This window comes from Crocodylus siamensis, chromosome 11, assembly GCF_052110815.1.
Source record: "Crocodylus siamensis isolate JL-2025a chromosome 11, ASM5211081v1, whole genome shotgun sequence".
NCBI lineage: Eukaryota > Metazoa > Chordata > Crocodylia > Crocodylidae > Crocodylus > Crocodylus siamensis.
In genome coordinates, this window is record NC_143405.1 from 43,398,192 (window position 1) to 43,413,340 (window position 15,149).

At 39.9% G+C, this 15,149-nt stretch overlaps 1 protein-coding gene across 4 annotated transcripts in view; it reads left to right on the top strand.

Annotated features, from left to right (window-relative positions):
* CACNA2D3 (calcium voltage-gated channel auxiliary subunit alpha2delta 3) overlaps window positions 1–15,149 on the top strand; it is an 891,165-nt gene that overhangs the window by 683,991 nt on the left and 192,025 nt on the right. For all 4 annotated transcript variants that reach the window (XR_016438419.1, XM_090021142.1, XM_090021141.1 and 1 more), the window contains 2 exons: window positions 11,160–11,231; window positions 12,182–12,262. Coding sequence is in view for 3 of the 4 variants with exons in the window: in XM_090021142.1 (XP_089877268.1) it covers window positions 11,160–11,231; window positions 12,182–12,262 (153 nt within the window). In the remaining variant the exon portion in view is untranslated. The remainder of the gene's footprint in view (window positions 1–11,159; window positions 11,232–12,181; window positions 12,263–15,149) is intronic.

A 15,149-nucleotide genomic window follows, 5' to 3' on the forward strand; every position in this document is an offset into this window, starting at 1 on the left:
AATTCTCTTATCTTCTAAAAAGCTCTGAAAAGTAGGAAAAGGGGGCTGAATAACAAAAGCATTATACAAGTTAACTTCTGAACTGTGTTCTTTGTGGCTTTGTGCTTTCTATATGCATTTTGTAACTTATTTTAGCAGAAAGCAGGTATTTTGGTATTTCAAATCTAATAACTTCGTACATGAATGCTTGTAAAAATGAACTTAAAAAATGGGTGAAATTTTTTTGTTAAAACAGATGCAACTCGTGTTTTTGAGAAGCAGTCTGTAAACTCTGAAAAATACTAAGCAAAGAGCATTAAGTTCTCAAATGAGTTCTCTTTGAGGCTTAATTATACTTTATTTTTATAAAAAACCCTCTGAATTATGCCTTCAAAGTTTGCTTTGATTCAAATTATTTGTATATTGTTTACTTTCTCTTCTTTTAATCATCAATAACAATTAGAAAACAAACATGTCTTGTGAAATAAAAAAAAATACCTCATTGTAACAGATGTTAAAATTGAAGCAGCATTTCTATTCATTTCGACAATCAAAAAGCTATATGAAAAAATATCTGGACTCTCTTATTGTCCTTAATAATTCTTGCATATCAAAAGACAGACACATACCCTTCCACTTGAAGCTGGCTGCCTGCAGATTTATTATAACTCTTACACAAGACATGTAAATGAGAATAGCATGGTTTTGACAAAAACAAATTCAGACAGTGGTAGCTTTAGTTTAGAATTCTAAACTAAAACACTAGCCTTGGTTATATATTCATTCCTATGGAAAGTGCTTTTGGGAGTCATTTCTAAGCTCTTTTTTATTGTACTGAAGACACCTAACAGTTTGATCATTCTTTTCTGTGCATAATCTTCTGCATTTTTGTTCCAGCAAATAGATGTTGGTATCTTGAGTGAGATTAAACATTACTGGTTTGTGTATGTTAGGGGGGTATTTTTTTGTCAGAAGAATAAAAAAGGGAAAAGTGGAAGAGTTGAAACCTATATAGAAAATATATACAAAACCTAGGGGAATGTTTTTATGGGATTTTTCAGGAACTGGTGATAGAGGGTCGAGTGAGATACAGACATGACAAAGAGGGAAAAGTGCAGCCGTTAAAACTATGAATGAAATTTCTCTAAGGGGGTTTATTTCCCAGCTATAATACTCATGCTATTGCTAGGCAGCACGGGCCAGTGATTTATTTGAGGGTATAAGCCAGGGAATTTTTTCTCCGCAGATTGCATTTCTTGGTTCTAAACATTCAGTAATTTCTTAGCCAAAGAATGCATTTTTCCTATCCCTACTACATCATTTTTGTGGTTTTCATTATTATTTGCTAAGTATATTATGACATACTACTTAGGGTCATAACTTCAAGGGTCTTATGCAGTTTCCTGCATTAAAAAATCAGTACACTTCTTGAATAAAATAGCTTTCTGAGGGAAACCACATTCCCTGACTGTCTCATTCTTAAATTTCTAGGAGTTAGAAAAAAAGAAAGTGATAATTTTAAAACCCTTAGCGTCCACATGAGAGAGAATTAGATTTCTTTACTTTTTTTTTTTTAATTCTGTTTTCTAAATCTCATGAAAACTAGCCCTTTAATTGCAGGACCAAAAGAATAATTTATCGATTATAAAACAGCCAGCTATTTGCTTGTCTGTATTAGAAGAAGGCATAGCAAACCTGTGAATTACAACTTTTACAAAACATCAGCCCAGACTTCAAAGAAACTGAAAATAAAGTTGTGTAATTCTTAATTTCAATAAGAAGTTGAAACACCCTGAGCTAAGTTAATATATCTAACCTAGCCCAAACCAAGAAATTCTGTAGGTCCGGTGAAATTTCCAGCTCCAGTTCCAGACTTCAGAGGTTTAAGATAAGCATATGAAAGCTTGGAGTGAACAGGTGTTTTGAGATTTACCCATCACTATTTAAAGTCAAATCTAGATCTAGTCTCCCAGTCATCTGTTTACATTATAGGACCAGCTTTGCATAGATAAATTTAAAGTTCCTTCTTATTTAATATATTACAGTACCAAATCCCAAATGACTATTCTGACAGGATTTTTATAAGAAGGCTTATCTACGCACCACTCTCAAGTAGTTGCATGTAAGAATGCCATACAATTATTTGCTGTAAATGTCAAGACGTCTCTTGATCAACTTTGTTGGCAAACATTAAAGCCAGCTTAAAGTTGCTGAAGTTTGGCTGATGAGATGTTGCTTCTTGACCTCAACTGTGATATAATGGAGGTTGGAATGGCTTTGTGGAGAAGAGAACACATGGACCTAAGGGACATCCTAGGTAAAGGCTAAGGTTTTGGAAAATATCTAAATTCAGGTTCATTGTGTTGCTGTTGTGTAATTAATCAAGAAAACCCCAGGAGGAGTTTCTTATTTGTAAAACTCTGGGTCAGTGCTTGCTATGAAGTCCTTAGCCTTATACTAAAACAAGAATTTGTGCCTCAGTTTCTGACTCCAGCTCTACAAGGAACAACAGAGGGGAACCAGATGCTCACTCAAGTTAGCACTAATCCTCCTAACCTGTGTTTTCACACCAGAGACTTGAAGACAGGAAAAAAATCTTGTTTCCACAGGTTTCTGAATTTAAGGACATGTAGTTGGCCATGAGCGCCAGGATATATTGTGCTGATAACACAAGGAGGGAGGATGGTGTTCAGTCTACTGCATTTGAGGCTTGTTTATACATTACTAGGAAAGATCTTAGTCAGAGCCAAACCACTGTGAAAGAGGACAGGTCATTTATGTCTGTGGGGACTCCCAGACACATCCTTTGACTCACATCCTTGCCTGAGGGAATAGGCAGTCAGATTCTCATCCTGACTAGTAGGATAGAGTTTGAGATATTTAGGGACAGATAGACTTAAAGAGAAAGCACAAACTGACTGTTTATACTATTTTATCTATTTTATACTCAAGCCTGTAAAAATGAATTCCCAGGGAATGGATTATTTGGACATTGACTCTTGGTCTGTATTCTCTGAGAATAAGTGGGGCTAAGTCTTTCCAACTTGCCTCCCTTGCTTTAAAATAAAAGATGGATGGAAGGTTGGAAATTCATTCTCTCTTGTTCATTGTTCATTCTCTCTTTTGTATATTGACACTTAACTTAGGCATCTTTATGATTTATTACTGAAAAAAGCAGATAAGGTGAAGATATTACTTTCCTTAACCAAAATGAATGCACCTATGATTTCTTTTAGTATAGTCACAAGCCTGGATAGTAAGATTGTAAAGCTTGCATTGTTCCTAGAAATACTGTCTGATATGTTTTATGAGGCCATCCTCTTTCTCCTTCTTACTTTTCATGGGTGCTGAACAAAACATTTCAGTTTTCTGACCAATACACATATTTTTGAATGCTGTATCTTAATGGAGTTCCAATTATAATACATGTTCCAATATTCTGTTTCAAAATACACATGTGTACACCCAAATGAAATATTGAGATGTGCTATTTTTTTAAACTGGGTTCATAATGATAAAGGAGAAATCACTTTATTAGTCAACATGTCCCTCAGATCAAATTCTAATTTTGGAATAAAGTGAAAGATAATAGATGTTCATTCCTACAGTGGTATTTTCTTAATATTCACTGTTCAGTTAGGAACTTTTTTAATATTAATGTTCAGTTTTGGTCCCTTTTATCCTTTTAGAAAGGAATTTCTTTTATTCTGAAGCATCCTGCTCTTCCTTGGTGAGGAAATATCCTGAATTACAAGAAGAATTTAAAAGGGAAAAGCTCCTTGTATAGCCATCTGCAGAACTCCTTCTATTGTGTAGCAATATTGTATAATCCTTTTATTGTGTAGCACACAAATGGCCTACCACACATGCAGAGAGATCCTCTGAAGTCAGAGTCTACATGAGGGTAATGTCCCTTCCTGTCACAGGATCCACGGCCTAAATATTACAGGCCTGGCTGTATCTTCTTTATGTAGGAGCTTGTTCTCTGTCAAGGAAGTGATTAAGACACCTCTAATACCTTAAGTAAAGGCAGCATAGAATGTCTTTGAACCTCTATACATGTGCTCTGGGAATGTGTGTGGGGGGGGGAAGCACGTTAATTAGAGCAGCTCCAAGAGCCGCTCTAATTAAAGTGCCTGGAGCATCTCGTGTATCACCATCTCTGCACTTCAAAATGGTGGCAAGCTTTAGATAAAGCACTTTATCTAAAGCACATCCCCATTTGACAAGCTTTACGTAACAGTGCCCCCATCACCATTTTGAAGTGCAGGGACTCTGAGACACAAGATGTGGGAGGCTCCTGGAGCATGGTAATTGCCACACTCTCTAGCAGTCTCAATTAATCAAGTCTGTTTCAATGCACTGGAATTACAGCATGTCACAGCAGCTTCCCTGCTTATGTATAGGCAGCCTTGATAACTTCTTTTCATTATTTGTCTGTAAAATGTGAATAGCATGCCTCCATGTCACCTGGTATTGCATTGATTATTTTGCCAGTAATTAATTGTATCCATTGCTAACCAAAGTCTCTGACTTAAAAATTTCTGCCTAAGACATAATTCCTGAATTTCCATTTTTATATGTTCTTGTTTCCTTCTGTTTTCACTAATATTGCAACAAGAAAAAGGGATGGACTTAATTTCCATCTCAAGAGCTAGTGAATTAATCCTTTGGAAATGGAAGAGACTTATGAAGTCAAAACAATCATACTTTTGCTTAAAATTGTTGCATAAATGCTGTTATTAGCTACTAGAACCAATCAAATATTATTCAGCGAATGCTTGATCAGCTAACTACTGCAATTATTCACTAAAATGAGGGAGGGATTTGCAAAGAGGCCTAAGGAACTTAAGTGCACAACTCCCAGTAGAATTCATTAGGATTTTGATGACAAAATTCCTGAGGGTCCTTTGGCAGGAAAAGTCTTTGACTAGAGTTGATATTGTTTATTAAACCAACCAAGTAGTTGCAAAAAATTGTTTTTTGCAACTGTGTAGTTTGTCTAATAAAAGAGATCACCTCTACTCAAAGACTTTGCCTCCCTTTTGTGCTCAGACCAACACGGCTACTGCTTGGGTCCCTGAGACTGCTTTGGAAATTCCAGGCTCAAGGAACAACAGTAAAAGTTGGCAAACAAACTCCTTGACACTGAATTTAAATTATTAAATTGACTTTAGTGGTTACATGAATGGATGAAAAATGACTTCCTGAACCCATTTCTATTGCTTTTACTAATACTGTAAACCGCCTAATGTCCACTCAGGTGGTTTGCTGGGCCTCAGATGTCTTTTAAAAGCATTTGGTTTCAGCTTTTTTATTACTTAAATGTATAGCCAAAAATATACTGTGTTTTAAAATATTTTTTGTAAACACTTCAAAGCACATGTTCTTTCCCCAATTCATGTATGCCCATACCCCCAACTCTTTGAGCTTGCCAGTGGCGTTTGTATTTTTCTCTTTCTTGAACAGTTTTTTTTTCTTGTATTATAAATACACACAAAACGCAACTAAATGAAGTAAGTAAAAATGCAGCAATGCTTTAATGTCAGTTAGAGCCTATGCATGTTAACTGATGTGGCTGGTGCTCCAGGCATGGAGGGCCTCAGGCCTTATGAAGGAAACAAGGATTTAAGTTTCATAGTTTCTAGGGTTGGAAGGGACCTGAGTAGATCATCTAGTCCGACCCTCTGCCATGGCAGGAAGGAGTACTGGGGTCAAACGACCCCAGCAAGGTGTTCATCTAACCTCCTCTTAAACCCCCCCAGGGTAGGAGCCTGCACCACTTCTCTTGGAAGTTGGTTCCAGATCCTAGCTGCCCTGACCATGAAGTAGCGCCTCCTGATATTCAGCCTAAATCTACCCTCTGCCAGCTTGTGACCGTTATTCCTGGTCACTCTGGGCGGTGCTCGGGGGAACAGGGACTCCCCCAATGCCTGCTGGCCCCCCCTGAGTAGTTTATAACAGGCCACTAGATCCCCCCTCAGCCTTCTCTTTTGGAGACTGAACAGGTTCAGGTCCCATAGCCTCTCCTCGTAGGACCTCCCCTGCTGCCCCCCGATCATGCGAGTGGCCCTCCTCTGGACCCTCTCCATGCTGCCCACATCCCTCCTGAAGTGTGGCGCCCAGAACTGGACGCAATACTCCAGCTGTGGCCTGACCAGTGCCGCATAGAGGGGGAGGATCACCTCCTTGGACCTGCTCGAGATGCGTCTGTGGATGCATGACAAGGTACGGTTGGCCTTCCTGACTGCCTCCCCACACTGCCGGCCCATGTTCATCTTGGAGTCAATGATGACTCTAAGATCCTTTTCCGCCTCCGTGCTGATAAGAGGGGAGTTCCCCAACCTGTAGGAACCGGTTGTTCCTCCCCAGGTGCATCACCTTGCACTTGTCTGTGTTGAATCCCATCCTGTTCTCATCTGCCCACCGTTGTAACCTGTCCAGGTCCGATTGTAGTCTGTTGCTTCCATCTAGCGTGCCCACATCCCCCCACATCTTAGTGTCATCAGCAAATTTGAACAGGGTAGTAGATGAAAGCTGGATTCTCTAATCTAATGTGATGATTCTGAAGTTTCAAAACGCTGAAGTTTCTTATTCAGCTCTGAAAAAACAGTAGCATGATAGAACAGGGAGATCAAGAAGACATAGTGGTCTATCTGGAGAGGGAAATTGGAAAGAAAATTAAAGCTAAAAAGATGATATTTTATAGTCATGCTTGTTAATCTGGGGTGGGGGGCCAGGGTCTCAAAGTTTTGGTAAGTCTATTCTTTATTTGTAAACAAAGTTGGTCGATCTGTGTTATTTTACACATTTTTTAAAAGATCCTAACCATGAATGCAGTGAAGGAAATGGTGCTGCATACATTTTTTCAGGGATACTTCTTGTGTCTTGTTGAATATGTGTACCTTACTGGTTCTTGGGCCAAAAAGCATGTTTCAAGCAGTATTTACCACATCTATACAAAAGCATTAAATTATCACTTTTCACAATGTATAAGAAATTACTATATTACTTAATAGAACACCTGTGTAGCACCAGCTAGTATATATTCCTACTGAATGATACTGACAACCAAAAATGAGAAGACAAAATTGATAATTAAATTGAGGTCAGAACATATTCACAGCAGCAGATTAAAATCATGCTGTTTTGGATTATAGTCATTCCCAAGGAGCCTCCAATATATATGACTGAAAATGATAAGACTGTTGCACTACATTAGTAGACGAATGCCATTCCATATGATTGTCAAAAGCATTTGCAGTAAGTTTTTTTTTTTTCTTTTCTGTCATGTACATATGACTAAGCTGTCATTTATAATCTACATAGAAACATTTATCTGCACATTTGATGGTAAAAAAAAAAGAATGCTTACCTCTGTTTCTTTGTGTTCTTTGTGTACAGTTTTGCAATGGAAGTATTTATGCATAATAGTTTGTTTATAAACCGATGACATTTTGGCTTGGTCCAGATGAGTATGGATGTGTGGCATTTGGTGCCACAGACAAATCTGCGGTGCGACATGCTGCACATTCAGGTGGTCCCCATAATGCAAGAGAGCAGTTTGCAGGGGGGGTTGACCCCTCGATATCCAGCGGTTAAAAAAACTTGTGCAAAAAAACGAAGCTGGGCTAGCCCGAGCCGTGTTCTGGTTGCTGGCCAGGCTCCGAGCGGCAGGATCATTGCTGCTGCATCCCCAGGAGGCTCGCAGGACCCCAGGCAAGGCTGCTGGGGCCAGCCCAGTGCTGGACCCAGCCTGTCCTACCCCATCCAGTATAATCTGCCACGCACCAGCGAGCACATGGCACAGGTGTGCCACTGCTAGTTGTCCCCAGGGACTCAAATGACCACGCTCATGTAGATGCAGCCCTTGATGCTATTTTGATGGATTTGGAAGTCATCAATCTTCCCTTGTCTACATCTTCTCCCGGAAAGAATGGATTTTCAGTATTTGAATAATTGGTAGGTCTTAGTAATTGCACTGTAGTCTTTGAGTTTTTAAATAAATAGTATCACACAATAGAGGATATAAATACATTTTGGCTTATTTAAGGGCTTGTATTATCTAAATTCCTACATTTGCACAAAAGAACACATTTTAAACAGTTATATCTAATTAAGTGTATACTGGGGATACAAGACATAAATCATAACCTGATCTATAGATATCAGTGATGTATGTTGATTCCAGTCTTATTAATATCAGCTGAATTTTAGTTATAGTATTCTTCAGCAAAAACCTTCTCCATTTTTACTTCTCAGAGCACACCAGTTTTGTTCAAACAGTTGGAAGATTTTCAGCCATCATCATACAACTCTATTTCATATAGCATAACGGATTCAAAAACTTAACAAATATCAGTGTAAAATTCCTAGTGCATTGCTTCCTTTGTAGTTTGCTGACATACTCTAGTGTTAAATATCTCACAGTGGGTGCTGATGGAAATACCCAGTGGCTATCATTCTACTATTTCAAAGTATTTCCACCAAAACATCATTGCCCAGGGAATCACTCATGAAAATTCCTCAAAGGTTAATTCAATTTATGACGGAAGGACTACAGCTTTAATAAACAAATGACATTCAGCACAAAATAATTGATCAAGAATAAGGTGGTGGTTGTGTTCAATCACTCCATTCAGCCAATCTTTTGCTAATTCCATTATCATGAAAATGGCCAACAGCCCATTTGAAACCATCTACCCACCTCGAATGATATGCAAAACATGGACCATAAGCCCACATTTCTACCCCAAATATGAGGTTAGAGCAACTAGCTCCCCCTTCCCCCCATGTCCTCCTCAGTTTTTATTGATAGATATCACTGTTACACAGCATTGTTGTGCTCATGCTCCAGAGTATATTCTGGGTGTTGGTGACTCTTTCTTCAAAGCTTTCAGCCAAAGTCTGGTCTGGTTTCCTCTATTTTAAGGATGGCATAATTTCAACAGATATCACTAGCAATTTCTAACTTGCCATTCCAGGAAATAAATTGTTTCCAGATATCCTTTGAATCTGAATTGGATGTATAGATTAATAATGTCACACTGATACCTGACAAACACATGCTGTCAGAGTTAAATAACCCTGGGCAATCATACAAAATCTTTGTTTCTCCAAGATGTCACCCCCCATAATCAATGGAATGCCTTTTCACTTTTTGATTTACATGTATTCTAGGCCTATTGGCTGCATCATATCAGCATGCTTGATCATACTACACTGGCCAAAGAGAGTTTTTAGTCTGGTCCAATCATACTTGACTCTGTTTATTACCTTTGCCCCTTTTTGTATATCTAAGTAGATTATTTACTGCTAAATAAGGCAAAGTTTACATTAGGTGCTAGGAAGCACCTCTTCTTGTAAAAAACTAAGAGCATGAGTTGGTTCTACTTAATGTTCTTGTATGTCTCCCATCAACTGTAGGCCTTCTCATTCCCTAAATCCGATGGCTGGAAAAATCTTTTTCTCACCCAGGGGATGGTGCTGCATCCCATGGTACACATCTGCTTGGAAGAATGAAACCAGAGAATAATTTGGAAACTATCAAAAGTTAAATGTTAAGGTTCTCAATATTCTGTTTATTAAAATGATCAGATCAGCAGCAGTCAAAGACTATGACATTTCTGTTTTGCGGATCTGAGCATGCAATAGCCATTACTGACCTGATAAAGGAAGGATTGTATCCAGGAAGGTTTGGTTTGGGAAACAAAAATTGCCAAGATGCCACAAAATATGAACAAATATTGAAGTTGTATGGGAAAGGATGTATCCCAGTATAGGGGCGGCAGCAGTAGAAGGGAGTAGCATAGCTAGTTCATTGCAATTTGCAATAGCAACTGTACCTACAGCTCATCCAAGTGCCGCTTCTGGGGGGTAAGGTTGTTTTCTCCCTCTTTTTGGAAAAATTTACATATAACCTGGTGCAAATCTTTCCTATACTTGATCTTTTTTGTATCTAAATATTAAATACTCTTTCCAGCTGTGATAGCCTCACTAACCATTAAATGGAATGCAAATTAACAGGTAAAATGCTGCTTTAAGCAAAACTCTCACTTCTTGACTGATTTCTCCTTCATATTCTGATGATGGAGACCCTCAAGGGTTGCAAAGTAACATAGCAGTACACGTCTGACCTATGAACTTGAAGTTCATCATACCCCCTGCATCATGTGTCGTGTGACAAAGGCCAGAAGGTGTGAAGACAAAATTCCCTTAGTAATGCTACTCTCTTTTCCAGAATGATAAAGCATTGTGTGGTTCTCTCTGATGGGCCATAGGTCTCTTCCCTAACTGAAGAAACCTGATGCACAGAACCATCTGGTTCTTGATGCCACTGACTAGCACAACAACCTGAAACTTGCTGGATGCTAAAGCACCAGAGGTGCTCCTGGGATCCTGGCTGACTGTCATCCCCATGAATCTGCACTAGGTGATGAGTTCCTGAGATAAAGCGTCTTCACCCATGACCTTTTGCTCTTTGCTGGGAGAAAACAGGCAGAGGAAAACATGGCAGAGCTGTTAGTGGGAATGAAGTAGAACAGAGCTCCTACTGCTTGGCTGTTACACATGTTGCTTCCATAACTCTCATTTCAGCTCCCAGTATCTCTCTTGGGAGACTCCAGCAAAGATACCCTGGCCAGGCATCACCCAGGGTGGCAAGGTTGATGTGTGGTGGGGCACTGTTGGGGATGGAAATGGGGGCATTGCTGGATTCATGTTTTAACATTGAAGAACTCATTTAAATAGAGGGTATTTATAGACATGCTCTGGGGGGAAGTGGGGGGCACTTTAATTAGCGTGGCTTCGAGAGTCATCTTAATTAATGTGCTCAGAGTGTTTTGTGTATCAATGTCACCACACTGAAAAATGGTGGTGGGGGTGCTTTAACTAAAGCCGGTTAAATGAGCTTCAGTTAAAGTGCCCCCACTGCCGTGTATCAGCATCCCTGCACTGAAAAATGTGATGCTAGAGTGCTCCAGTTACCACAATCCAGCAGATTTGATTAATTTAGTCTGCTCCAACGTCCTGTAATTACAGCGCCTTGGATCAGCCTCCCTGCACATGTATAGAAGCCCTGAATGTCTAATTTCAGTTGAAATGAAGAATTTGTGTATAATTATGAGTCACTAATATGCAGAAGATTCTTAGAGGTAATATCTATTTCTTTTCAAATATAGCTTGCTGATGATCAGGGATTGGTTTTGATGACTACTGTTGCCATGCCAGTATTTAGTAAGCAAAATGAGACTGTAAGTATTCAAATTATATTCCTACCATGTGATACTCTACTGACTACAGTGAAAGTTAGCAACTTCCAGGAGCCTAATGGGATTTTGGCCTGCTTGGGGTTCTTTTTTGTCATGGTTGTTATTCTTATTCTTATTATTGCTGTGGTTGCTATTTTATTAGCCATTTGCACATGTTGTTAGAATAAAATTGGTAGATTTTATTGGTAGATTTTAGATGGTAGATATCTTTATGTACAAAAAATTAGTCTAGAAACCCTGTAGGTACCAAAATTAAAGGTTAATGCTGTTATGATTAGGAGAGAATCACCCAGATGATAAATGTGATCCAGTGCTATTAGTTCCACCTGTGTGGAACTTACTTCTACATTACCTTCCTTGCACCAAGAAATCTATATCCCTTCTCATTTTCAAATTCACTTGCTTTCATCAGAACTGTCCAGTGCATTAGCAAAGTACACAGATGTGTTTATATGTAGTTATATCTTTCTTGTTTTAAAACCTGATAAATTATTAAAGGTAATTATGTGCACTTCTCCCTCAATGTTTAATCCTTCTCTTGTGACTACCTAATGGCAGTATAAATTGGGACAGAAGAGGATATGTCAAATTTTTATCTGTAGCTTTTCATCTTAAAGCTACTTCACATACAGAAGTGTTTAATTGAGGGGCTCTTTATCTCCTGAAACTTCACCTGCTTCCTTGTTTTCATTTGCAGGATAAGGAAAGGAAGCTACAGGGCATGGGGGGGAGGGGAGGGGAGAGGGTGGTGACCAGATTAGCTGCAACCATCCATTAGATTTTTAAATAGTATGTAGAATGAGGTTGTTATCTGTTCACTTTAATATAGTTTCTGTAAAGTGAAAACAGTTGTTGATGGCATGCATTGTTTTGACAGTGATTGTTTACTCTTCTGAGTGATCTGTGTTTTTTTCATTTTCATTTTCAAATAGAGATCGAAAGGGATTCTTCTGGGTGTGGTTGGCACAGATGTACCAGTTAAAGAACTTTTAAAGACAATTCCAAAATATAAGGTAATTCTCATACAATTTCAAATGTAACATACAGTATAGAATGGAATTAACAATATCTTACAATTATTTAGCATCCAATTTGTATATGAAAATTAATGACAGAATCAAAAATGGAATTCAGGACACAAATTCCATACAAAATGATTTTAAGGCAAATCCTTAGTAGCCCTTTTTACCTCTCTGATTTTGTCCTGGGAGTCCTAGCTTTGTTGCTTTAATGATTCGCTCCAAATTTCATAGATTTCATAGATTTCATAGACATTAGGGCTGGAAGGGACCTCGGGAGATCATTAAGTCCAGCCCTCTGCCCAAAGGGCAGGAAGTCAGCTGGGGTCATAGGATCCCAGCAAGATAAGCATCCAATTTACTCTTGAAGGTGTTCAATGTAGGTGCTTGAACCACCTCCGCTGGCAGACTGTTCCAGACCTTGGGGGCTCGGACAGTAAAGAAATTCTTCCTTATGTCCAGCCTGAAACGGTCTTGCAGGAGTTTGTGACCGTTCGACCTCGTCATCCCTTGGGGCGCTCTGGTGAACAGACGTTCCCCCAGATCCTGGTGGTCACCCTGATAAACTTATAGGTGGCCATCAGATCACCCCTGAGCCTACGCTTTTCCAGGCTAAAGAGTCCCATGGCTCTCAGCCTATCATCGTAAGATCTGTTTTCCTGACCTCTGATCGTGTGCGTGGCTCTCCTCTGGACTCTCTCAAGCTTCTCCACATCCTTTTTGAATTGTGGGTCCCAAAACTGGACGCAGTACTCCAGCTGCGGCCTCACCAAGGCCGAGTACAAGGGGAGAATGACGTCCTGGGATTTGCTCGAAAAACATCTATGGATGCACGCCAGCATTTTGGTTGCTTTACTAGCCGCAGCATCGCATTGGAGGCTCATGTTCATCTTGTGGTCAATGATGACCCCCAAGTCTTTTTCTTCTGTAGTGCTAACCAACGTAACACTGCCGAGCCTATAAGGATGCTGCAGGTTTTTCCTCCCAAGGTGGAGAACCTTGCATTTATCGGAGTTAAACACCATCAGGTTCTCGTCTGCCCATTTGCTGAGCTTGTCCAGGTCAGCCTGGATCACCCGCCTATCTTCTGGCATGGATGCTTTGCCCCAAAGTTTGGTGTCATCGGTGAACTTGGCCAGTCCACTCCTGACTCCAATGTCCACATCGTTAATGAAGATGTTGAACAGTATGGGTCCCAGGACAGAGCCTTGAGGGACCCCACTGGTGACAGGGCACCATGACGAGTGACTGCCATTAATCACAGCCCTCTGGGTCCGACCACGAAGCCAATTTCCCAGCCAGCAGATCGTGGTGGAGCCAAGGCCACAACTGGCCAGTTTGGCCAAGAGGTGATCATGGGATACCAGATCAAAAGCTTTTTTGAAGTCAAGATATATGACATCAATCTCTTCTCCCTTGTCCAGGTGATAGGTCACTTGGTCATAGAAGGAAATGAGATTGGTCAAACAAGACCTACCCGCAACAAACCCGTGCTGGCTGTCCCTTAGAATGTTAGCCTGGGCCAGTCCCTCAAGGATGGCCTCCTTAACAAACTTTTCTAAGATCTTCCCCAGGATAGAAGTCAGGCTAATGGGCCTGTAGTTAGCCGGATCCACTCTCCTCCCTTTCTTGAAGATCGGCACCACGTTGGCCTTCTTCCAGTCTTCGGGCACTACACCAGAGTGCCAGGAGTTTTCAAAGATCCGTGCCAGGGGCTGGGCTATGACGCTCGCCAGCTCCTTGAGTACCCTGGGGTGCAGATTGTCAGGGCCGGCTGACTTGAAGGTATCCAGCTTCTCAAGGTGTTCCTTCACGAGGTCAGCATTGATGGAGGGTAGGGGATCCCCCTCACCCAGATTTCCCTGTCCCATAGCAGGCATGGGCATCCCATGTGACTGATGAAAGACTGACGCAAAGTACCTATTTAATAGGTTGGCTTTTTCCTGGGCGTCAGTTGTCAGTTGCCCCATCTGGTTTAGCAGGGGTCCAACATTGCCCTTGCTTTTCCTCCGGCTCCCCATGTATCTGAAAAAGGACTTTTTGTTGTCCTTGATGCCTGAAGCTAGTTGGAGTTCAGTTGCAGCCTTGGCTTTCCTGGTTTGGTCCCTGCAGGACCGGACCAGCGCGGAGTAATCCTCCTTGGAGGTGAATCCCGTCACCTGAATGGCAGGTGTCAGTTAATTTGTGTTATAGCGTTCTAAATTATTCAAGCTTTTATACTCTACCAATTAATATTCACAGATTCACAGAAGTTTAGGGCTGGAAGGGAGTCATTAAAGACTGAATTTAATAAAATCACCAACATGATTCCATTCTAAAGTATCTCTCACAAAATAATCAGAATTACATTTCAAAGATCTTTATGGAGGTACTAATTCAGTTATTAACATGACTTCCAGCACTGCTTAATTCTTATTGTCTTGAATCTCCTCTGTCCTGAGTTAATCCTAAACACTGAGTAAAAACTAGTGCTATTTTTCATAGACTTGTTACAGCCTGCTGAGACAGCTTACTGCCATTGTCTTTCTTGTTTAATGTATTTTAGGTGTTCCCCAATACTTAGTTTTGCAAAATTATAGTTGCCTCTTACAAAAAAAACTCTTGAAAAAGAACTATGAATAAAATAGATCAGGCAGAATAAATGATCTGATCTTGAATCATTTGTAAATTTGCAAAAATATGTTTCAGATGAATGCAAAGGTGGTGATACTTTTGAATTGTTAGATATAGTACATTATTAATTCAGCAGTTCTCTGCCTCTGATATGCTATATTATAATCATGTTTCAGTCACAAGTAAAAATTAAATTTATGGTTTCACTCTAATCTTAAATTGATTTTTTTTTTTTTTTGCAACAGAATAACCAAGTAATTTGACACCA